Source organism: Centruroides vittatus, unplaced genomic scaffold, assembly GCF_030686945.1.
Source record: "Centruroides vittatus isolate TY-2023 unplaced genomic scaffold, ASM3068694v2 contig_301, whole genome shotgun sequence".
NCBI classification, from domain to species: domain Eukaryota; kingdom Metazoa; phylum Arthropoda; class Arachnida; order Scorpiones; family Buthidae; genus Centruroides; species Centruroides vittatus.
Genome location: NW_027121927.1, coordinates 4,278,253 through 4,303,813, shown reverse-complemented (window position 1 = coordinate 4,303,813; position 25,561 = coordinate 4,278,253). Strand labels below are relative to the sequence as shown.

The window sequence follows — 25,561 nt, the reverse complement described above, 5'->3', positions numbered from 1 at the left end:
TGGATTTATTCGTTACATGTTAATAAGCAGTGTGGTTTTTTTTTTCAAAGCGTGTTAACTTTATATCTAAAAAAAAACCTATTTTCCGATACTAAGATAAGAAAAAAAAATTCTTTTAATTGCCTAATGTAAAGGATTTTCTATTCATTTAATTATTTGTAGTATCAAAAAATCGTTGATTTTAATACTTTTTAATTTTCCGTTCTCATTTTTACACCTTTTAACAATTAAGAAAGCATTTGAATTATAAATCTTAATATTTGAATTATTTCTAACAAATTCCAACAAAAAAAAAGTATTTTTTGAAAGTTTTGGTTATTATATTGCAGTCTTATATCATTATTCTATTACTATCCGTACTTTCAATGGACAAGAATAAATTTTTTAGAAAGTTGATGTTTTTTTGATGTATGCAAAAAATAGTAAAATCTTGTTGCCTGTCTCCTGACCTACGCAAACAGAATTTACAGCGAATAACATAATTTAAATTTTTTTTTTGTTTTTATTTTTTAAAAAAAAGAATAAAAAATGAATTTCCAAATGTTACAATCTACATACCGAATTTCAAAAAAGCAATATATGTAATAAAATTTCGTATATATTTTTTTCAATAAAAATCTTTTTAGATATATAAAACTATCCATTTTGTTTAAAAAAAACAGCTTGTTGACATAATTATGTGCATCATCATAAAGTAAGTAGCATTGCCTTTACCAATGAATTTTCATGAAATTTTTGGAAGTTAGGACACTTTCTAAATTGGAAATGTATCCTTTTCTTTGATTGGAGGAAAGTTAATTTTCATTACAAAAGACTTGTTTGCTACCTAGAGCAAGAGGAAAGTAAACCAGACAGGGATGTATCAAGGATCACGAATATCTGTCTAGTGTCATTTTCGGTTTGTGATGACGATTTTGATGACTCACGAGTCATTTGAAAGTCATTAAGGGTTTGCAATACGGAAATGGAAGTTATCTGTCCTCTGAAGATGCTCGATGTCCATAATGTACGCCCCTCTTCCTAATGAGATCCGCAGAAGAGCCTGTTGAAATTAGTGTAAGCATTGATTCAAGACAAGAATCAATCTAGATTACTACTGATCTTGATTCAAGTCACAACGATGATTCTCTCTGCAAAAAACTATGCAGAGAGAATCAATAATTCATGACTGGGCTTCTAATATCAAAGGGACAATTACGGGTTGGTGGTTTCATGATTTGGAAAGAAACTTCACGCTTAATACGTCATCGTGATAGTTCTGAATCATCGGTAAAGTATCACTTCATTTTTAGAAATGACGACACGATAATTAAAAAAAAAAAAAATGGAACCGAATGATATCTAATTAATGAAATTTTATTTTAAAATATTCAATTAAATTCTTTTTTGTTCGTGTAACATTTAATCTTCATTACGAGAACTTTTATTGGGGATTTTTTTCGAAAATTTGACATTTTTGATATAAAAAAAACAAAACAAAAAAGAAACAGAATACTTGTTTCAAAATCTGTAAAAAAAAAAAAAAAAAAAAAAGAAAATCAATAAATATTCTGTGAATTAGCAATGGACAGATGGAAAATTGAATAACGGAATTGGAGTTAACAGGCAACTTCACCTTGCATGTTAAAGTCCTATTTAAATTTTGATGCACTCGCTTAATGGATAGAGAACAATAGGCCTATACTTTTGTTTGTATTTACTGTTATTTGTCAGTTATTCTAATTTTCTGCACAATTATCTCTGTGATGGACCGGCAACGAATAACTAACTTGTCGATACGAATCCAAACACCTATAATGATCCGTGGATTTTTTTTTTTTTTTTTTTTTTATTAAACAAAAACAGAATTTAAAGCAATGTGTTGTTAATAAAAACTTAAATTTTTTTTTTTACATACCGACATATTTTCCATAAAAGATGAACTTGATAGTGTCGTGATAACCATCTCTTCGTAGAAACTTATTTTGTACGCAGTACCTTTCAATGGCAGCGAAGCAATTTCTAGAAAAACTATTAACAGATGTGTTATTTTCGTAAGAACCCGCCAATAATGTTTTCTTTTTCTAATATATTCTCCACTATGAATTCTCACTTCTCTAATAATGAACTACATCGTTATTACCACTCAAATATATATATATAATATCCAGTAAAAGCCTGTGAAATAAATTCTAAAAATTAACTAAATGCTTTTAGATGTACATTAAACTCATCTCAGTTAATTCTAATATGCCGAAGTAATTTTTTTAGGCGAATAAAGATGGGTGGCATATGCAATCACTTACACTTTTTCCATAAATATATTTTGGATTGTAAATTAAAACACACATTAAATCTAATAATGTGCGAATTTTATTATTATTTTTCGACCTTATTATGCAAAAGCTTACTTAATTAAGCTCAGAAAAGAATGATTTTTGTTAGAAGAATTACAGAAGGCGCACACGACTAAGTCCGACGAACTTCGGTGCATTGTGTTCCTTCTTTCCGGTGAAGCGAGCAAAAAAAACCTTTTGTTTCCAATTTATGTACTTTTGAAATTAGAACAGGATATAATACTTTTACACAGTAATTCTGTAAACAACTTTTTCATTCTTGCATCTCGCGAATATAATTTCGACGGCGACTTAAGAGATTTCATTACTTCGCTTGTTAACAATCACCAAAACAGTAACATATAATTTTTTTGGAATTATTACGTGACCTGTAAAATAATCCAAGCAAATTCAAAAAAATTATACGGTAAATTGAAAGTATCAATAGAAATAAATAATAAAAAACCTAGAGAGGCTTTTTACAATGTGAATTTCTGACATTAATAAATATAATAGAAAGTAAAGGTTCCAATACAAAAGATTTTTTTTTTTTTTATTACTTTAGAATGTTTCCATGCAATTAAATTTTTCCAGTTTAGTAAATAAAATTTTTCTGATTTCATATTTTGAAAAATAATTAAAGAACCGTATTATTAACAGCAATTCGACTTAAGTAACGCAAACTAAAAATCATCATATAATTTCCAAAACACGTCAGTTTAACTGACGTTTAATGTAAAAAAAAAATTGAAGAGCGTTTTATTCACAAAAATATTATAATTCATTTTTTAAATTTCCAATCGGCGCACACATCACAAATTTCAAAAGTACTAAACTTTCGGATCTTTAAGCAAGTTATTAATTACAAACAAACGCTATTTCGTTGTCATTTTAATCCAAAAACATCTAAAAAGGAGTTTTAGGAACCCACAGAGAGTCACTATAATTGACTCATACTTCGATTTTTTAGAAGAGATTTTCAACAGAAACACTCAAATCCCAAAATAACGAACGAATTTTGGATATATTAATTACATAATGAAATTCGTCGCCATTTTTATTCCAAAAAAAGGTCCTTTAAAATTCTTAAAGGCTTCAAATTCTACAATAAATTTGTCGCGCGAAATAAGCATTTTTTTTTTTTTTTTTTAGAATTTCAAATGAAATTAATAGGTTATATACACGGTCGGAATGTAATATTTTTCTGAATGGAACGTCTCTCAAGGTTCGATTTTTTTTTTTTTCCAGAAATTCTAAAAATAGAAATTCTATCTTTGAAAAAAATACTTTCCTATCGAATTGAAATCAGAAATATGAAAAAATCCAATTCGAGAAGTAATTACTTTTGTAACGATGGGGGATGATTTGTAAAAATCAAAATGGAAATCTGCAAGATAAGTGTCAAAATGACAATTTACCTCCGAAAGTTTTCTGATGGAAATTTCTTTTCAACATCGATATTTATGTAAATCATCTACTTTTTTTTCATGTACAAAATAAAAGTAATTGCCTGCTTAATCGATGCATTTTTAATATTGTAATGAACCAATCTTTTATGTTTTTGGAATAAATTTTTTTGGGTCGTTTCTAAAACCTTACTTCAAAAAAAAAAAAAAAAAAATTAAAACACGCAAACCTAACCGGTTTATAACTAAACAAATTACTTTCGAAATTTTTTGGATAATTTTATTAATTTAACGAATAAAAAATATATCTGATTTTAAATTAACAGAAATACTTCAATTTTCGGCTTTATCAGGGAGAACAATTTTTAAAAAAAGAAAGAGGGATATACCCCCTTTAAATTCAGAAATTGATATCTCGAGACGATAAAAAAAATTTTGAAAAAATTCAGCGATAAAATTCAATTTAATCGATTAAAATAATTGAATTATTATAAATGTTTACGGCGCGAACTTAGATGCAATACGACTAAATTGTTTTTTTTTTTAGATTTGAAATATATTTAACTACAAAATTCAGATGTTTATACACAATTAAATGTAATAAATTTAAATTTAGTTTTGTATTTTCTATAAGGGGAAAGGAAGAATCTTAAAGTTGAACGAAATTTAACGAGCAGAAAATAAAAATTAAAAAAAAACCCAAGCAAAAAATTCAAGTCGAGAAAGAAATATACGATTCATTTCTCAGATTAAATTTCAGCCTTCAAAAAAAATTATCGAAATGAGAAATTATCGAAAAAAATCTTCTATTGATTTTTTTTCTTTTTTTTTGAATCAACAAAGCATTAGCAATTCAAACATTATTTTTAGAAAGGCACCAGATGTTGTTTCGTGCAAACTTCCATTAAAATATGCAAAACACGACGTCGAGCAATTCTCCAGATATTTTATATGCAAAAATCACGTTTCATTTGAATTTCTAAAAAATTTTTATATAAATATATTACTGTTTTTTGGATTTTTTTTTAAACAACACGAAACGAAATCAAGTGAGAAAATATCATTATACACATCATTATTAAGATTTTTAGAGGAAAACATTTTGAAATAGTCTCTAAATATTCTAAAAAAATATATTTAATAAAAATATTTATATATTTATATATTCGAGGGATGTTTTTTAATGTTTAGCAAATATTCAATAATAAGAAAATTAATTTCTAAAAATCGTCTTTTCAATATTTTAAGGTTTTTTTAATTTTTTTTTTATGCAAAGGAATTTTAGTCAAGTTTTCTTCCTCTATCCAATTAAGATTAAAGATGATTCTCTTTATTTGATGATATATCTTGAATGTGGTAGACAAATACCACCGAGTTACCGGTATACTGTACTTATACATGAACGATAATTTATCCCAGTGATGATAGATATACTTTACTGTGATGGTAATATGATGATGAAGATATATACAGGGTGGGCCAGCGAAAACGAAACGGCAGAGTGTTCGTGTTCGTCTAAGCAAAGCGCTCGGACAGGTCGATTTTACTCTCGAGGGGACAACTTTTGCAATAAAGTTTTTGCGATTCTGAATATTAACTAAACAAACATTTTTTTCGAAATAAATGCTTGTTTACTTAATACAAAATAAATGAGTTTTTAAAAATTTTTGTTGTCTGTTGTATTCAGAATCGCAAAAACTTTATTGCAAAAGATGTCCCCTCGAGAGTAAAATCGACCTGTCCGAGCGCTCTGCTTGGACGAACACGAACACTCTGCCGTTTCGTTTTCGCTGGCCCACCCTGTATATATACACCGTAATACATACCGATATAGATATACTTGCTCTGGTAAAGATACTACAATAATGAAGGTACACTTATCCCGACAAAGGTGTATAATCAAGTGTATTTATTCCCTTGAATAATCAAGTGCTTTTACTGTCAGGTATAGTACACTTATCCCGATTATAAAAGGATGTTTATGTCGAGGTGCAATGGACGAAGATATACTTACCCTGATAAAGGTACACTTAAACTTGACATCATCGTCTGATTTAGAGTGCCTTCGCTATTAAGGTAAATGTGTCAAGGTACGTGTAATTCGATGAACACTTAGAGATGTACTTACCCCTATGTTAAAGACGCATATATTCTGATAATGACAGTATACTTTCTTTGATAATGAAGACACTATTAATGAACACAAAACACTATTGATTCACTACTTTCGTGTTCAGATAAATATGAAAATTTACTGGGCACTATACAGACATTAAAGACTCTTACTCTAACGATAACGGTACATTGCCATCGTATATTTATATAATAACGTAGTTACGTACAATCACTTTAATCATTTTTCTAACCTCCCACAGACCATCTCCCATTAAATCCAGTGGGTAGATTAGAAGGATGCGAATAATGGTGACAATAGAAATCAGTTTGATAGAAGACAGTTAATGACTCGGTAGGGTTCCTCGGAGAAGATTCGACGAATTCCTGACTGATTAACGACTTCGAGTTGGAAGGTTCAACTTGGAAACTAAGAGGATTTACTCGTCCAGATGTCTGTTCTACTCATTATCCTTGTCTGCAGGCATCTCTTAATTAAAATGTTACACAATAATTCTTTCCCCTAACTCCCTTCTCAACAACATCTTTATTTCTTACCATAAATAATCAAAAACAACTATTGTGGATTTTCTGACACTTAAAAACATCTAAAAAAACACATTTTAATGAGTTTTTTTTTAGATGTTTGTCTGTGCTTTAATTAGAAGAAATAATTTTACATTCTTAACAATCGATTTACACCAAATTGCTTATGATAAACATAATTTTACTGTATAAAGTCTTATAATAAGTTAGTTGTGTGTTATAGAAACAAGAAACTTATCAAAACAACAGTTTTTTCTTCTTTAAAGTAAACTTTGAGGAAAATACAAGAATTATGTTGGTAGATATGTCAGATGGTGATATAGTACAAGAAGAGAACACTTTTAATGCCAGGTTCCTTCTTAATCTAAATTTAGAATTTAATCTAAATTTCTAAATATGGTATGATAATAAATTAGGAATCAAGAAAGAAAAAAAAAGAGAGAGAGAGACCGACTTGAACCTACTAAAGAATGTTTTCCATTTTTCTAATGGGATTTAAAAATATAACAAATATCTTTTGATTACTTATAAATCTGTATATATAATTCTTTTATAGTGATTTTATTTTTGTATGTGAATTTATAACAATTCGTAAGTCATTTTGTATCATTCCTTATTTATGCAAAAAGCTAAAATGCATATTATAAGAGGTTTTCTTTAACAGAAAAAAATATGGTGATTTTAAATACTAGTCTCTATTCTCAGTCATACAATTTAAAGCATAGGAGCTTTTGTGAACTTAAAAAAGCTATATCACAATCTTTGTAAAGTCATAGCATCTTTCAGTAGTGTGATATTTGTGTTCTAGAACAGTGGTCGGCAACCGGTGAATTTTTGTATGGTCCGTGAAAATTTGGGTGGTGCGTGGAGACATTGACGAAAGAAATACAAAATGCTTAGTTGCTTTTTTCACCCATTGGGGATTTTTATTCAAATCTAAAACCAAATACGAAGTGACTGTTATAAATAAATAATGAACAATAAACAACATTGTGAGTGCAATTGTCGTCCTTGGTGGAAAGTGCTAAGAATCCATATACTTATTTCAAATGAGCAGCAACAAACTGTAGGCTTGCATCAATTATAATTAAACACACCAGTTTCGTATTAATATAGTAAAATTGAACTTTTACAATCATTATTTTACAGATTTTGTATCATCTAAAAAAATCATCATAGTGGTCCACGGGATTCAAAGTTACGAGTTTAGTGGTCCATGAGGTCAGAAAGATTGCCGACCGCTGTTCTAGAACATGCCTTTCTTTTTATGTCCAAATGTAAATTGAGTATAGAGAAAATAAAAATATACTTTATTGAATTGTTTAAATAGTTCTAGAAATTGATATTGAATTATTTCAACCATTTCTAGAAATGAATTGACATTTATTTCTAGAAACCAAATGAAAAATGAGACTTTAAAATACAAATTACAAATTAACCCAAAAATCAGCTAACCCCCACTTTATATTTGTTTTCTGAAGAATACTTGCAAATATGAATCAAACTGAATCTGTAAAAACATGATGTGTATTAAACAAAAAGAGATTCATTTCAAACACTTTGTAAATATTCTAAGTAATGAACTATTTAATTGATGCAACAATTTAGTTTTTTAATGATTACTGATTTTTAAACCACTCTGTATTCATGTAAGTGAATAAATTTAATAAATTTAAAGCTATTTTTGTGCAATGTAATTTTAAGAAAATACAACAGCAAAGTTCACTTCAAAGTTATTTATTCTTTGTTTCCTTTTTCTTCTTTTACATGATTGAAAAAAACACAATAGACATATATACATTCTCAAGTATGTAGTCATTCAACTGAATATTACAATACTTTAAATATTTTATTATATATTTTTCTTTAAAATATTAATTTTGTACAGTTGAATGACTACTATAATTAATATCCAATTAATTTTGCTGTTTATAAACAAACGAGTGTTTTCCTATTAAGTTAGCAATCTTCTATAAATGGCACTGAGGTTTAATCACAGTTCCAGTATAAAAGTCTCAATTGTTTCTTCGTTACTACAATTTTCTTGGCAGTATTTTGTGGCAATTGTACAAAAAAATTTAAGATAAGATAATTTTGTTTATACTTTTTTTCTTGGCTATTTCATTTAAAGTATATAAAAACTTTCAAACACTTATACTTTTAAGTCCTGTACTGAGATCGGTAAATGAAATTATTGAATCATGCATAAAACAAGACATTATATCAATAGTGAGGCTGATGTTTTGTTTTGAACAAACAAAAAACAAAAATACATACGTATATATACATGTATATGTAAATATATACAAAACACAAGTTGCAAATTATTAAAACAAAATGAATGTAAAAAAAGTGTGTATTTAAGGTAGAATGTATATGTATATATTAAGAATACTTACTTGGAATTTGGCATAAAATTTTGTTTTAAAGCTGATTCTGAATTTCTTTTCTAGAATGATGATAAAATAATAATAATAAATAAAGAAATATGTTAAACTCTAAAAATTATTTGAATATTTTTTCAATACTAAATGTGAATATTTTATATTTTTAATATGAATTATAAATTTAAGAATTAAATATATTCAGTTTAAAAATATTCAAATGGTTCAAAAAATTTCAGAAACTTTCTCCCATTTAATTATTATTTTAAAATTGTACCAGTTTTCATTTATACAATGTGTCAGCTTAATTTTAAAACACAAAGCTACAAAAATAACATTTTACTTTATTTTAAATTAACAAAACAAAAATATTTATTTATTTTAAATTTTTAATCCTCCAGAAGTCTTGCAGTTTCTACCTGTCCACATGTCTATTAAACTGCTTTTTATTCCAAAATTGTGTAACTATCAACATTGCATCAAAAAATTTGTTTACCTTTTATTTCACCACTTTTCTACTCTCTAAGCATGTAAAATACTTTGAGTTAGATAAAAGTAATCTTAAAAATAATGTTAGTATGTAATTGGATACAAAAAATAAGCATATCAAATTTCAAATAGCCAACTGAAATGGAAAATTACATTTATTGACTTCAATTTGTTATTAAAATAAAGTTAAAAGTATCCTATTTGAAAGTCAGCAAGAAAGAATTTATTGCTATAACAGGAGAGAAACACTAGAATTCATACAAAACAGCCTCAAAAAGTAAAAACAAAAAAAAAGATAAGATTTCTGATCTGTAAAACAAGAGTTAGTATCTGGCTTCTAATTGTTTTTACCAATTATTCAATTTTTCTTATTTAAAATTTTCCAGAAAGTTAAAATTTTTAGACTCAAACTAGTGTTTTAAAATTAAATCTGAAGTTCTATGACAATTGTTCCTTGTTGTTGTTTTTTGTCAAAAAATATGGCTCATTTTATTATCATATCCTTTATATACAGAATCATCATTTATCAATCCTTGTTTATTTTCTATTATAAATAAATGAAATATCATCATTATCTGAACAAAACTGATCTATTCCATGCTTATTATATATAACTTAATATTCTAATTCAGATGAAAGCTTTATCTTAAAATAATTATTTAATAACTTTCATTAGATTTCATTTCTACTGCAAAATTAATTTTATTATTTTTAATATATCATATATGATATAAATTTTAATCATATTGCTATTAAATATTAAAATTTATATAATATGCTTCTTAATACCTCTTAGTATTTCTGTGTAGTAAGCAAAATATATTACAAGTATTATAAATGAATGCAATTTCTGTGCACTAAGTACATAAATATTATGTGAGATCATCATTCTTTTAAAATAGCATTCAACTATATATACCTTTATAATGTAGAGTGCTATTTATAAGTTTACTGTAATAATTTGTAATGAAATTATTTGTGATCAATGAAATTAACGTTTTTATCACAAGTACAACAATAAAAATTTAATGTTAAATCAATGAAAAATATCGTTCAAATTGACACTTCTGAGAGAATACAACCAGCATGACAAAAAAGTTTGAAAACTTTTTTGTATTCATTCATCATACTTAGAGAAATGGAGTCTCTGCAAAAAAAGCAGTTTGTTCAGCAAAAAAGCTATTTCTCACATAGACTTGCGTTTTTGAATTTAAATATCTTTTTACATAAAAAGAATCTAAATAAAATATTAAATAATACATAGAACAATAAACATTTTAATTCTTTAGTTAAGTTTGATAAGCAAACAAATATTTAGATTTCAGATAGTTATTTCATAAATTAATTACTTAAATAATTTTTTAACTAATAGATACACAAGAAAAATGTTTTAAACAATTCAAAAATAATTTTTCAACATTAATTTCTATAACTGATATCATCATAATCATCATTTTTAGAATAATATAGATGATGATAATGAAATAACTGATTAAAAATAAACATTTATTACAATTTACATTAACTGTAAAAATATGTATTTAAATATATAAAATAAAAATAAAATGATTACAATACCTTATATTTTGAAAATATCATCTCCTATCATCTACAATATTAATTTGAAGTTTTTTACATTTTTCCATAATCATTTCTATATGTTCTTTGTGATTTTCTGATATTTCATATTTTAGGTACTAGAAATTCATTTTTGAAATGACAAAAACAAATATATATCATTACTTCTAATAGTTTACTTAAATGTAAACAGAATAAAATTAATGATATTGAAATTTATTATGAAAAAATTAAAATAGCAATTTTGATAAAAATTTTAACTATTTGGGATTATATTTAGATTTTAAATGAAGTGACTTACCTCTTTCCATAAAACAGCACTATTTGGCAATGTTTGGATGGCTTCATTATATGTTTTATGTACCTGTAACATTTTGAACTACAATTATAATATTTATAATATTTTATATATATATATATATATATATCAACATTATAAAATTATCTGTATTATTAAAATATTCCTACATGATACTTTTGTAATAACTAATGCTTTATTAAATTATTAAGATTTCTGAATTAAAATTAACAAATGATAAATGTCATTACAAATAATAAAAATAGTACAATTTAAATAACTTGTACTCATTTTTTAATATGGTTTTTATCTAATATTATAATATTTATAGAAAGTGGTATTATCCAAAACACTTTTAAATTAAGCATTTATACTATTAGAGTATAATTATTTATATTAGATTATATTAAGTAATGCTATAGAGACAAGAAATTATTTCCTCCAAATATAAATACAACAGCAATGGAAATAAATTCATTTGTTTTTAGTTTTTCTAAATATATAATTAAGAAGGTGTGATATAATCACAAAAAATAATACTATTATTAAAAAACTTATAACTTCAAATATATTTTTTATTTATTTATTTATTTATTTGGATGTTATATCTTAAGCAATTAATTGTATTTTTCAGAAAATTTTAAATATATACTTTGTATATATTTGAATAAAAAAATAAAGTTAAACACTTTTTTATAGAAATTAACTTGTGAAATAATGACATGAATACAATTTTTCAGAAGATACTAAATTAACAAGAACAAAGTTTCAAACTGTTAATATAACTTACTTCTTGCTGATCATTTTCCTTTAACAGCAAATAAATTGCCCTGCATTAATAAAATTTTACATTAATAGACAATATTTATTAATTTAATATTTTACACAACATAAAATGAATATCTATATATTTAAATGTACTTAGCTTATATTCATAAAATTTTAATGTTGCATTAAAAACATACTATAAATAATTCAGTTTTAAAACATATTAAACATATTTAGTAGATACCCTTTTCTCTGCAGAAAATATCAAAAAAGAATTACATTTAGAAAACTGGGTTGATTTTTATCATAATTTTCAGCTTAAAATTATTTATTTTTCAATTTTTAAAATAAAGTTCAATTAATACAATTACGTCTCAGCATATAGTACATTAAGATCATTAAAATTAGCTACAAACTTTTTATTGACCATCATTCTTTTTTGCTCTATTGATGTAATTAAAAGTATCATCTATTTTATGACTAAATGGTTTTTTTAAAACAAAACTGTTTACAAAATTAATAATTTTATTTCAAAAAATATTAGTTTACTGATAATTTTTTTTTGATCATCTATCAATAAAAATAAAAAATTCCCAAATCAATAAATTTGAGTGACAATCACTTTATAGATCTACGAAAACAATTTTACACACACACACACACACACAGATATACAGATTTTAAAAAAATATCAAGTAAAACACACAACTCTGAGTCATCAATAATGAATTTCAAATGCAAATAATTTTGAATAATGTAATATTTTGTATAATAAATTTGAAAAGCAAAATATTTCTGAATTTGACTTATTACTTTATTATTACTAAATCAATATAGTTTTTATCTTCAAAACAGTATTGTATATGCAGAGGATTCTTAATTTATTCAAAGGTTGCATTCCAGAAAGCACATATAATGTAAGCAAATTTTTTGTTATGTAATGTAAACTTATCTCATTTAGTTTAGTATAAATGTCATAGTTGCATTCTGCAAGCATGAGTATAACCCTATTTACATCTGTGAATAATAGAATGAATAATAAAAAAATCAAACAACACATTCTTTTAACCCTTTCCCGGCTGGGGCACCGATCTATCGTTACCCTAATTGTTAAGCAAAAAGGCCAGAGTACCAATTGATTGTTACCCTGTTAACGATCGATTTTTATAAAATTTATGGACAACAGATGTCAGCACTTGATGGCAACGTCTTGTTTATCGTCTGTTTCACATATTTTTGTCCAGGTGGGGTTTTGTTGAGTTAAAAAATTTTAATTGTCGGTTTTTTTCTTAATTTTTCATTTTCTGATAATTTTTTATTTCATTTTTAGCATATTCATGCAATAATATTACTGTAATAAGTTCATTAATGCTATAATAAGTTTATTCAGCTATAATATGTTAATGCATTATAAATATTCAAGTTATGACCTTCAGTTCTGATATTTTATAGATTTTTTTAATTTTTAATTTTTTTTTAAATCTAAAATATCAGCAAATGCTACATCTATTGCTACTGGTAATCATATGTTTATTACAAAAATATATAACCTTGTTTGATATGAAAGGAATAAAGTATATTAATTCATTATATTAGTTGAAAGCAGAATAAAGTTTAGATTTCAAACAAATGTTTGATATAATGTGTGATAATTTCACAACAAATAAACATACATGCATAAATGTTATATCAAATTGTACAGAACAATATTCTACATAGTTCTGGCTCAGTGACAATAAGAATGAAGTAACCAGACAATGTTAATTTTGACAAAAAGTAACAAATTTTCAAGTTTGAATGTCAGTTATCATATATTATTATTTTTTTCTCATAAATTTTTCAAACAAACTTTATTGAAAAATGTCGTATTTAAAACTAACTATATTGATAAATATATGTGATTTTTTTCATATGAATAAAATAATAATTTAATTTTTGGTGAATTTTTAAATAATACTGCCTGATTCACCTACTTTGCCCTTGGCCATTTTACAAAATAAACGTAAACAAGGGGCGTGGCAAACGTCAGGCTAAGGGTTAATACATTAACTTATAAAGTGTATAAAAGGAAGTTTACTCATAAGTAAAATAGTACTACTAAAACAGTATAAATAAATAATTGTACAGGTATACCTCGGATTACATCGTTCTTGATTATATGTCATTTATCCAAAAAATATATATATGGAAAAATAAAAATCAAGTTTAAGTCATTTTATTCGGACTTTACACCTGTCTGCCACAACTACGCTACGCCACTGCGTAATATCACTAGAAAAGCGTTAAAAGCATATAAAATCATATTAAAATACGTACATTTACAGTAAATGTTAATATAATCATCATAAATCCTAGAGAATGAAATATGAAAACATCTGAGACTCTGTGTCGTCTTATTTAGCGGTCTTTAATAACTCAATATTAGTGAGGTTGCGGTCAACGTTTTCAACGCAAAAATGTGTACAACAGACGTTTAGCACTGCCTTCCTGTAAGCCTAGAAGTTTGACAATGGCGTTTGACAATGGCATTTGGAATGTCGAGTATGATTTCAATGATGTTCTAAATGCCATTGTCAAACTTCTAGGCTTACGAGGAGGTGGCGCTGAATGTCCAACATACACGTTTTCATGTTGAAAACATTGGCTGCAACCTCGCTATTAGCGTTTTCCATGGTAGTTCCGATAGCTACCATATGGCATCGTTGTCAGCGCCACTCATCATTCCTGCCAAATTGAAAACGTTTAGTTTACACGTACGCAAGGTATATATCTGTTTATTGCCTACTCTCTCATTCTCATTCATTTGTGACTTTATATTTTACCCTAATGGTTCCTAAGAAAATTCCTAGTGCATGTGCTAAGCATCATGCTATAACACTGGACGATAAACTGGCTATGATAAAACGCCATGAAAAAAATGAAAAGCTTATATCAATCGCTCAATCTTTTGGAATGAGTTGGACAACTGTATTGAAGATTGTTCACAATAAGGATAAGATGTATATCATATCTGATGCACCAGGGATGAAGAATAATGTTATCAATAAGAAAACAGAAAAATCTTTGGAGAGATGAAACAACTTCTTTCTCTTTGGATTGATAGGATGAATCATCAGCTTGCTGCTGTTAGTCAAGAAATCATTCAAGCAAAAGCATTGTCTTTGTTTGAGGACCTGAAGAAAAAATACCCAGATGAGAAAGATGTAGAGTTTAAAGCGAGCCAAGGCTGGTTTATGAGATTTAAAGAATGATGAAGTTATCACTATATTAATTAAGAAGCAAGGTGAAAGTGCATCAGCTGACAAACAAGCAGCAGATAGCCCCTAAATCATTGGCTAAGATCATCGAAGAAAACGAGTTTCTTCCTGAGCAGATTTTTAATGTTGACAAAACTGGATTATACTGGAAAAAATTTCCAGACTGTTCTTTCATTTCCAAAGAAGAAAAATCAAATCCAGGCTACAAGGTCTCAAAAGAACATGTGACTGTTATGTTAGGAAGTAATTGTGCTGGAGATTTTAAATTAAAACCATTGCTGGTGTATCATGCACACAACCCCATGTCCTGAAGAATGTAATCAAGGCATCTCTTCCTGTTATATGGATGGCTAATCCAAAAGCTTGGGTTACTGTTGTTATTTTTGAAGATTGGCTCTTTAATCATTTTATCCCAGCAACAAAAAACCATTGCAAGAAGAAGGGGATTCCTTTTAAGATATTATTGATAATTGATAATGCTCCTGGCCACCCACAAAACATTGTAGATTTTCACCCCAACGTTACCGTCATGTACCTCCCTCCAAACACCACGTCTTGTATACAACCAATGGATCAGAGAGTCATTAAAATCTTCGAGTGTTACTATATGAAGCATATGTTGCGGTAAGCAATAGCTGCAATTGATCTTGATGAGTCATGCACACTACGTCGTTTTTCAACTTAAGTCGCCTCTCCTGGAACCAATTACTGACGTAAAGTGAGGTACACCTGTACAATGACAATTAAAATACATTGTGCAGTAGACTGAGACAGAGCATTGTAGGCATACCAACATCTCCAATATAACTCACATCACACACAATATTCATATCAATTTTTAAATATAATTAGTAATTTAAAATAATATATAAACTTACATTCTCCATAAATTCAAATTATATACTTTATTATTAAGTTTCTTTTTAATCAATGACAGAGCAAATTCATCCTTTCCAGAAGTCATATAAAAATACATTGCCCTTTAAAAATAAAACATTATAATAAATAATTAACAAATAATATACATTAAATGTACATTTGATTTTAAATATATATTTTTAAAATGTTTAAATTAATTAATTGAATAAAATTATATAACAAAAATAAATTCATTAAAATCTCTGCATATTTTAAACATTTTGAGTTTTATTAGCAAGATATAAATTTTGGGAACAGTATAACAAGCTCTAACTAATATAACTTTTTCATAATTAATATTTATGTATACCTAAATTACACAGTAGAATAAAAAATAAGCAAAAACTATCATTACTAAGTGAGATTGATGCAAAATATTCTTAAAATCCAATAATACAGTGCACAATTTTTTAAATCTATGAATTTAAAGTTTCCCTTTATATATTAAACCTAACATCAGTTTATAAGGTTTATGAAAATCATGGCAAATATCCTTATAATTAGATTCATAAATGCAAGATTTTGTAAGTTGTTTACTGTAAAAAATATGAGAGAGATAGTACTCCACTATACACTCATTCTAAACTATCATTTTATAATTCAATATATTATGATAGATTTAATCTGCTGGACTTATAGAAACATTTCGCTATAGAGCACTTACCAAGAAATCTATCTATTCAACATAATCATATAGTACTCTATACTATAAAAAATAATAATTTGCAAAAATTGTTACTAGTCATATATTATTTAAAAAATTTATGCTAAAAACGTTAATATTTACAGATTTAATTTACACACTTTTGATAAAACAATCATGAAATTTATGGTGAAATTTAAATGAGAATTTTTACCAAATTAATTAGTAATCAAATATGCTCAAAATTAAATAAAAATATTTTAATTATTAATGTCAAATTTTGCTTTAAACTTTAAATTCATAGGTTTAAAAAAATTGTGTGCTGTTTTATTGGATCTTAAAAATATTTTGCATTAATCTCACATAGTAATGAGAGTTTTTGTTTATTTATTATTCTACATTTAAACTGTGTAACTTAGGTATAAATAAATAAATATAAATATTTACTATTATGTAAATTAATTGTGGGAAGTTCCAACAGGAGTTGATTACAGGGAGGATAAAACTCTGGCTTCAGCAGTAACCTACAAGGAAAGGTTTGTTAAGAGATGTGTACTTTGCCATAAAGTGAACACTATCATTCTTAGAAATGTTTCTTTTTTTCCTTTTTTTAACAAGGACCTTTTTTAAATTTTTAAAAATTTGTAAATAGTTACTGTTTTTTTTTAAATTTTATTATTTTATTAAAGGAGAATGCTAATTTTCAGAATGATAAAAATTAAATAAATAAATATATATAAAACAAATAACAAATGATAAAACCTTTCAATAGTTGATGTATTATTTGGCATCATTTGAAGAAACCTTTCAGCCATGGTTGCTTTATCAAAGCAATATTGTGAAAAAGTAAGAAATAGTTCTGTCAAGGCAGTGTGGAAGCTATAGTCAGTTCTGAACTTTCCAGGAATATGTGGAAGAGAAACATTCCTTGGCATACTTATAACACATTCTGATATTAAAGTTATTAAACTTTTGATGCTTGTTCCTTTTGATGACACATAGAAGAGTGAATAATGAATATATCTAGAAAACAGCAGAATTAATCACATTTCATAATAATAATAAAATTAAAAAAACACATATTATATATAATATTTAATATGTAAAATAATACTTTTTAAAAAAATTGTATGTACATATGTATATAAAATATTTCATATTTATTTAATACATTAAAAAAAACAAATTAACGATTTTCTTCCAGAATATTCTAAATTGTTTAATAAATATGCCCTGGAGATACAAAGTACCACCCTTTATGATAATAAAGATTAATAATAAAGAATAGTAATTAGTATAATTAATATTTTTAGTTTATATTGTTTTGATAATAAAACATTAGTTTGATGTTCTTAAAAAATGGGTTAACATAAGTAAAAACATTTTACAGTATTTTATAAACTAATTTTTTAATGAATATAATAGCATTCATTACAATAAATTACTATTATACTCATAATATTTGCTAAAATTAAAAATTCATAAGTTTACAACAGGTATAAAAATTACTTATGTTAACAAAAATATATATATACTACACTACAAATAATTAATTAAATTAATTATTATGCACATACAATGTTTTTATTAATAAAAACTTTTGTTGTTCTTTTAATTATAAACACAAGTTAATTCCCCATTTAAAATTTAATATAAAATATATATTTTGCAATTAACAACTTAAAAATTCTCTCATGATTTAAAAATTAGTAGATAAAGTACCCTCTTCTTTTTTCAGTATTACAGAAATTATGCAACTGTCAATATTTTATAAAAATAAATACTTACTGCCACCAAATAATCTTTAAAATATTGGATGAATGAAATGATGATAATGCTGCTTCAAATGCAATGACTATGTCAGAATGAGAACAGTTTTGACATTGAAGATACAAACTGTAATATATATAAAATAATCCAATTGAAATTGCTTACTTATCAATGTAAATATGCATATCATAAATAATTGAAAACATTAAAATAATATCTAAACTGAACAGTTTTTCAAACTGTTGATAATGTTTCTTTTGAACATGTATATATGGAAAGACTTCTGTAAATATCTAAAATTAATATAAAACAAATTTGTTTTAAATGTAAAAATCTAAGATTTGTCATCACAATATTATAATTTAAGCATATTTGTAAAAAATGTTATCTTTCTTACTTTTTCAATGTTCTAAATTCATTACTATTCTTATAAAAATAATAATCTAAGTTCGATTGTCATTAAATATAAATTTTTCTGATGTATACTATCAAATATTTAATTCACAATACGGTCACAGCATGATTTATTCATATTTTGAGATAAAAATTTATTGCTGTTAAATGTAACAGAATAATATATCAATAATATGTAATCATAACAGATTTTTTCATGTTCAATAGTTGTAATTCTAGTTGTTGGTTAAATAATGTTGGTTGCTTACAGTTATATGAACTAGATATCAGTTGATGCTTCTGACAAAGATTAGATTCCTTTTCTCAGCTAAAATGATACAATTACCTCTGCTCATTCAAAATTTTCTTTGAGCTTTGCAATTTTAACTAAATCTGTAAATGGCATCAGATATCCAAACTATTAAATGATAGCTCAAACTTTGTGTGTGGTACAATACAATTCAGTGAATTAAATGAAGTTATGTACATAATGTTTTTAAACAAATCTTTTATTTCTTTAATTTCTATTTATTTCATATTCTTCTGAAATTCAGCTCCAAAGTCCAGTGAAAATATTTAAAATTCAAGTTAATTATAATACAGTCATCAATTCTTTTTTCTTTTTAATATTCAGAAGCTATACCATAATATTACCTATAAACACCTAAGCATTTGCATTTAAATACAGGGTGATTCAGAAGTCACATAAACTTTAAAAAATTAATAACTCACAAATTACAAAAAATAACAACTCACTATTTACATTAAGATGATGCAGTTTTCATAGAAATGTTTAGAAAGAAGTGGGATTTTTTTGTGTGTAATAAAAATTTTAGTACCAAAATAGTTACATTTCTTGCCATAGATAACACTGTAAAAAATTGAAATCATTTGTAAATTTGTTAAAGTAAGAATAAAAAATAAAAATGTTCTTAGTGTAAGCTCTAGTAACAACTTCACAAATTATGCAATTTCATCAAATGCCATCTATGGCAAGAAATGTAACTATTTTAATACTAAAATTTTTATTGTACCTAAAAAATCCTGCTTCTTTCTAAGCATATCTGTAAAAACCACATCATCACATACTGTAAATAGTTTTCGAGTAATTAATTTTTAAAATTTATGTGACTTTTGAATCACCCTGTATATTAAATCCATAGGACTGTATAAGATATGTTAGTATTAAAGGTTTTAAATTTAATAAGATTAATTTGAACATTTTAATTATTATGTTGGGTTAAGTGAGATATACTCGGTTAACACCGGTGGCTGTGTACTATGCCAGACCAAAGTCAAGGCATAGTAACCAAAACAGAAATTAAAGAAGTGTATCAGTTTGTGTGTCTGTATTCAGGAATTTTCTCACAATATGACATGTATTCAATATAGTGGCCTTCTGTAGTGTGATGTACATATTTCTATTCAATTGTAATGTGCCCAGGCTTTTGTGTAGTGTGTGTGGTATGACACCTGTAGAGGAGAGAACAACAGGTACAATAAGCATCCTATCCATCCTCCACAGATGCCTTATTTCCTGTGCAAGTTCTGTGTACTTGCTAATTTTTTCAGTGCATGCGTTTTGTATATTGTGAGTGTTTGGAATGGATATGTCTATAATGTATGTCATTTTATTGTGTTTGTCAATGAGTGTGATGTCTGGTCTGTTGTGGTAAATTGTTTTATCTGTGATTATGGCTCTGTCGTAGTACATTTTGTGCGTGTTGTTTTCCAATACTGTCTGTGGAATGTATTTGTAGTATGGTTTGTGGATGTCTACTAATTTGTGTTTCTTTGCAAGCTCTTGGTGTATTATATTTGCTACTTGATTATGTCTGTGTAAATAATCTGTCTGTGCCAAGAGCTTGCAACCAGAGGTGATGTGTTGTATAGTTTCTGGCATGACGTGACATTTTCTGCATGTGTCATTTGTGAGTGTTGCATCTTTGAGTATGTGTTTTCTGTAGTTTTTAGTATTTATGACCTGATCCTGTATGGCAATCATGAATCCTTCCGTCTCCCCAAAGAGGCATCCCCGTGCTAACCAGCTGTTTGACGCAGTTTTGTCAACAAAATCCTGGGCCAGATCATAAGGATGCCTGCCATGGAGTGCCTTTCGAGCCCACGATTGCTTAATGGTGTCTATGCTTTTTATATGTTGTGTTGTGTCCATATGATGTGAGTGTAAGTTTAATGGTGTGTTATTTGAGTCTGCTAGAGTTACTGCTTTATGTAATTGTGATGTTTCTTGTTTTTTGTAGAAAAACTCTCGCAGTGACTGTATTTGTTTGTAGTGAAGGTTAACTATGTCAATCAGGCCACGTCCGCCATCTTTACGTAGAAGGGTTAATCTTTCTGTGGCAGATTTAGGATGATGTTGTTTATGCTTAGTAAGTGTAGTTCTTGTTTTCCTTTGGAGTTGCTCAAGATCAGTGTGAGTCCAATGTATAACTCCAAAAGAATATGTGAGTACTGGGATGACATATGTGTTTATTGCTTTAACTGTGTGTTTTGCATTTAACTGTGTTCTGAGAATAGCATTTAACCTACTTTGGTATTCTTTAATTAATCTTTGCTTTATTTGTGTATGTTCTGTTAGTTTGGCCTGTTGGAATCCTAAATACTTGTAGAACTCGCCCTCTTCCATGGATTCAATAACGTCTCCATTTCCAAGTGCAAAATCTTCTTTCTTCAGGATTCCTTTTTCTATGTGAAGTGTTTTGCATTTATCTAGGCCAAATTCCATTTGTATGTCCTTGGTGTATGAATGTGTGATTTGTAGGAGTTGATGAAGTTGTTTTTGTGTGGATGCATAAAGTTTTATGTCATCCATGTACATGAGATGTGACAGTGTAAACTGTGTTGTTTTTTCATGTCTGATATTGTAACCATATTGCGTGTTGTTTAACATGTTGGATAATGGGTTCAGGGCTAGGCAGAACCAGAGAGGACTCAAGGAATCTCCTTGAAAAATTCCTCGCCTAATAAAAATTTGGTTTGTTTGTATGGAAGTGTTATGAACCCTGAGATGTAGTGTTGTTCTCCAGTGCTGCATAGTGTTTTGAAAGAATGCAATGAGTGATGGATGTATTTTGTACATGTGTAGGATATGTAGCAGCCAACTGTGTGGAACACTGTCGAATGCTTTTCTGTAGTCTATATATGCCATGTGTATGTTTCTGTGTTGTTTGTGTGCTTGCCGTAGAATGACTGAATCTATGAGTAACTGTTCTTTGCATCCCCTGTGATTTCTACGGCAACCTTTTTGTTGTTCTGTTAGAATGTCGTGTTCTTCAATATGTTTGTATATTTTGTTTGCGATACAGGATGTCAATAATTTGTAGAGTGTTGGAAGACATGTAATTGGTCTGTATTGTGTGGGGTCTGTGGTATTGTTGTTTTTGGGTTTCATGTAGGTGATGCCCTGAGTAAGAAAATTTGGCATGTCTTGTGGATTGATGATGATGTGTGTTAGATGTTTAGCTAGTTCCTGGTGCAGTGATGTAAACTTTTTGTACCAGAAATTGTGAATGTTGTCTACACCAGGTGTCTTCCAGTTGTGTGTTCTGTTAACAGTGTATTGGAAATCATGTATGTTTATTTCAGCACAGGGCATAGTTGGTATGTTGTGCAAGTTTCTGTTCTCCTCCTCGATCCAGCCTGCATCAGCATTGTGCGTGACAGCACTGGACCAAAGAGAAGACCAATATGTTGTGAGTTCTTCTTCTGTTGGTGTGCCACTGTGCTGTGTATCAGTGTTTGCTTTGTTATTAATTTGTCTGTAAAAGAGTTTTTCATTGTTTGTAAATAATTTATTTTGTTGTTTTCGTAGTGTACATGTTTTGTATCGTTTGAGTCTACGTGCTTTGGCAGCAAGTTTTTGTTTTAGTGTATCAATGTATTCTGTAATGCGTGTGTTGTGATGTTCGTGTTTTGTGTGTGTTTTTATTTTCTTGAAAATGTTTTTGAGCTGTTTCCTTAATTTGGGTGTTATGTTGTTTTTAGTGTATTGTGTCAACCTGCCTAATTGCTGTCTAATGTCATTTATTTGTATTTCTATTCTTCTCTGCCAGGCAGGCTTGTGATAGTATTGTGTTTTCTGTGTATTTGTCTGTGACTGTACTTTCAGTCCATGGTGTGTCACTACTGTGACTGCCCCAGCATAAACTAATGTATGAATGTCTGCGAGTGTAGAAATTGAATGAATGTAGTGTGGTAGTAAGTGAGTGTTTACATAATTTAGTGTTTTTCCTACTTCCTTTGACGTGTTGATTTTTGGTATTCGTGGTCGTTGTGTGGGATCTGTGCCTGTATATTTAGTGAGTGTTTCCTGAAATATAAGTGAGAGCGTATTAACTAAATCTATGTCTATGTTATCAGTGATGGATGAGGAAGTGTCTGTAGTATCATTAGTGGTAATTGTTGTATGTGTGTTATTATCAATGCTTGTTGCTGGATTATCCTGACAGGTTACATGATCTTCATTAATGTTAGATGTTTCTGTCTGTTGATGTATTTGATCAGCAACCTGTTGTTTGATAAGTTCAAGTGTTGTTTGTGGAATAAGGTTGTTGTGTATAATTGTTCTTTTTTGATCAACAACCCTTTGTTCAGTGACAGTGAGGTGAGGATATTGTTGTGTGAATTTATGGTGTAGTTGTTGTCTGTACGCTGTCATGTTTGTTTCGAGTTTTGTGATCGTGTAATAAGTACGGATGATAAACTCGTTCATTTCTACTGTCCATTTCATCCGTTGGCGTGGTTTTCCAGCCTTTGTGGTCTGTGGATGCATTGCCACAGAAACACCAAGGCTGGGTTGGTTCCTCACATTTGTTGAGGGCATTGCAGTAGCCATGCTTGGGCCGGTGCTGCTTTCGCCACCGGTAACCAAGGGAGACTGTGGCCTATTTTTCGAACGTGAGCCTCTGCCTAACTCACGAACGCGGACCTTGTTAACCCGGGCGACGTCCGAGCCGGTATCACATTTAGATCTGGTTACTACCATGATACGTATCTCCACAGAATGTGGTGTGTGGTCACTCTTAGCTTCATTTCTCCCCATAGACCTTACTGGCATGGGTGTCCCTACCAGGAGCTTGTGCTCCAGCCTGCATTGCCCTATGGATCAGTAAAATTACTGGGCTCTCCCACCACGACCAGGTGGTGACCATGGGAGATTTATTGTTATTGTTGTTATTATTATTATTATTATTCTAAAACAAAAAAATTTTTGCTGAATATATTTAAACAATATGAGCTGAACATATTGAACAGACTGTACCGCATACTAAATTATGACAATACATTGAATATAAATCAAATATGTATTACATTCAACATACTGCCACAATAAAAACAACCTGTCTTTGAGCAATGTATGTACAGTAGGGCATTGATTATCCAAAACAATTCAGGATTGGAATTGTTCAGATAACTGATCATTTATGAAAAAGTATATTAAACACAAAACTGTACTGTATATAATTTGTATCACAAGTCTTACAAATACATACCTTATGTAATGTTATACATTAAACTAGGCCTACAGTTTAGGTTGGTAGGGAGAGGAAGAGTGCTGCAATGCCACAGCACTAGTGGAAATTTGAATTTGTTGACTGGAACACTTTTGGTTAACCGATGTTTTGGTTGATCAGTATTTGAATAATCAATGCTCTACTGTATTATCATCTGTCTTATAAATTATAATGCTGTCAAAATACATGGTCACAAAAAATGTTTCAATTCTTTAAAACATTTTTTGCTCTAAACTTTAGTTGTCTTATCATTTTAGTAAATTCAAATTTTCCTCTTGTTTAATATGAATGCTTAGTCATATTAATAATCTAAATTTCATTAATTATAATAAAGCCATGCACAGACACAAATATATTATCATGTAATGCCAAAACTATTTCAAAACACTATTTTGTACATGCATGTTTTTGATTAAAAATTTCCTGTGGAACAAAGTACAGACATACTATTTTTTAAAGCACTTTCACTTTAGAGTACTTCACTAATACAGAACTTTTCAATTACAGTAGAGCATCAATTATCCGACTTAATTGGGGACTGGGGTTGGTCAGATAACTGAAAAGTCGGATAACCGAAAAGTATGAAAAAATACATTATTAGTATAGAGTATTAGGCCTGGTTTAAATACTAGCCTCCCTTTCATGGTCGAGCCAGTGCTGCCAGCTAAAACATGCAAAAATTTAACAAAAATAATATTAAAGTAGACAAGACATAACCGAATATTGTAGCGCCACATCACTAGCAGACATTTGAATTTGCCGACTAGAACGCGGTCGGTTAACCGATAAGTCGGTTAATCGGGGGTCGGATAATCGATGCTCTACTGTATATTTATGTTTATCACTTTTAGCACTTGTTCTGCTCTGAATGAGATATGAGTTTTTTTATATTATTTTCTTATTTTTGTATTATTTTTTTAGGTCTAACATTATTGTGCACTTAAAAATGCTAATATAAGTATATTTTAGGCACAAACAATTGGAAAAAAGCCTGTGATTCACTTTAAGATAATGTTCACTTTATGGTGATGGTCTAAAAAACACTTACAAGGGAACTGTCGGAGTGTCATCTAATAGATTTTAATAAAATTTAGTTAATAATTACGTTAAAAGTATACGAAATCTATGACAAATTTCTAGTATTCACTAA

At 28.0% G+C, this 25,561-nt stretch overlaps 1 protein-coding gene across 2 annotated transcripts in view; it reads right to left on the bottom strand.

The window, feature by feature from the left end:
• Window positions 1-8,100: 8,100 nt before the first annotated feature.
• LOC136972786 (zinc finger C3H1 domain-containing protein-like) overlaps window positions 8,101-25,561 on the bottom strand; it is a 92,945-nt gene continuing 75,484 nt past the window's right edge. For both annotated transcript variants that reach the window (XM_067267430.1, XM_067267431.1), the window contains exons 28-34: window positions 18,503-18,610; window positions 17,477-17,737; window positions 16,032-16,133; window positions 11,919-11,958; window positions 11,132-11,194; window positions 10,831-10,949; window positions 8,101-8,828 (exon numbers count right to left, since the gene is read on the bottom strand). In XM_067267430.1, coding sequence (XP_067123531.1) covers window positions 10,848-10,949; window positions 11,132-11,194; window positions 11,919-11,958; window positions 16,032-16,133; window positions 17,477-17,737; window positions 18,503-18,610 — 676 coding nt within the window. In that variant the 3' untranslated portion in view covers window positions 8,101-8,828; window positions 10,831-10,847. The remainder of the gene's footprint in view (window positions 8,829-10,830; window positions 10,950-11,131; window positions 11,195-11,918; window positions 11,959-16,031; window positions 16,134-17,476; window positions 17,738-18,502; window positions 18,611-25,561) is intronic.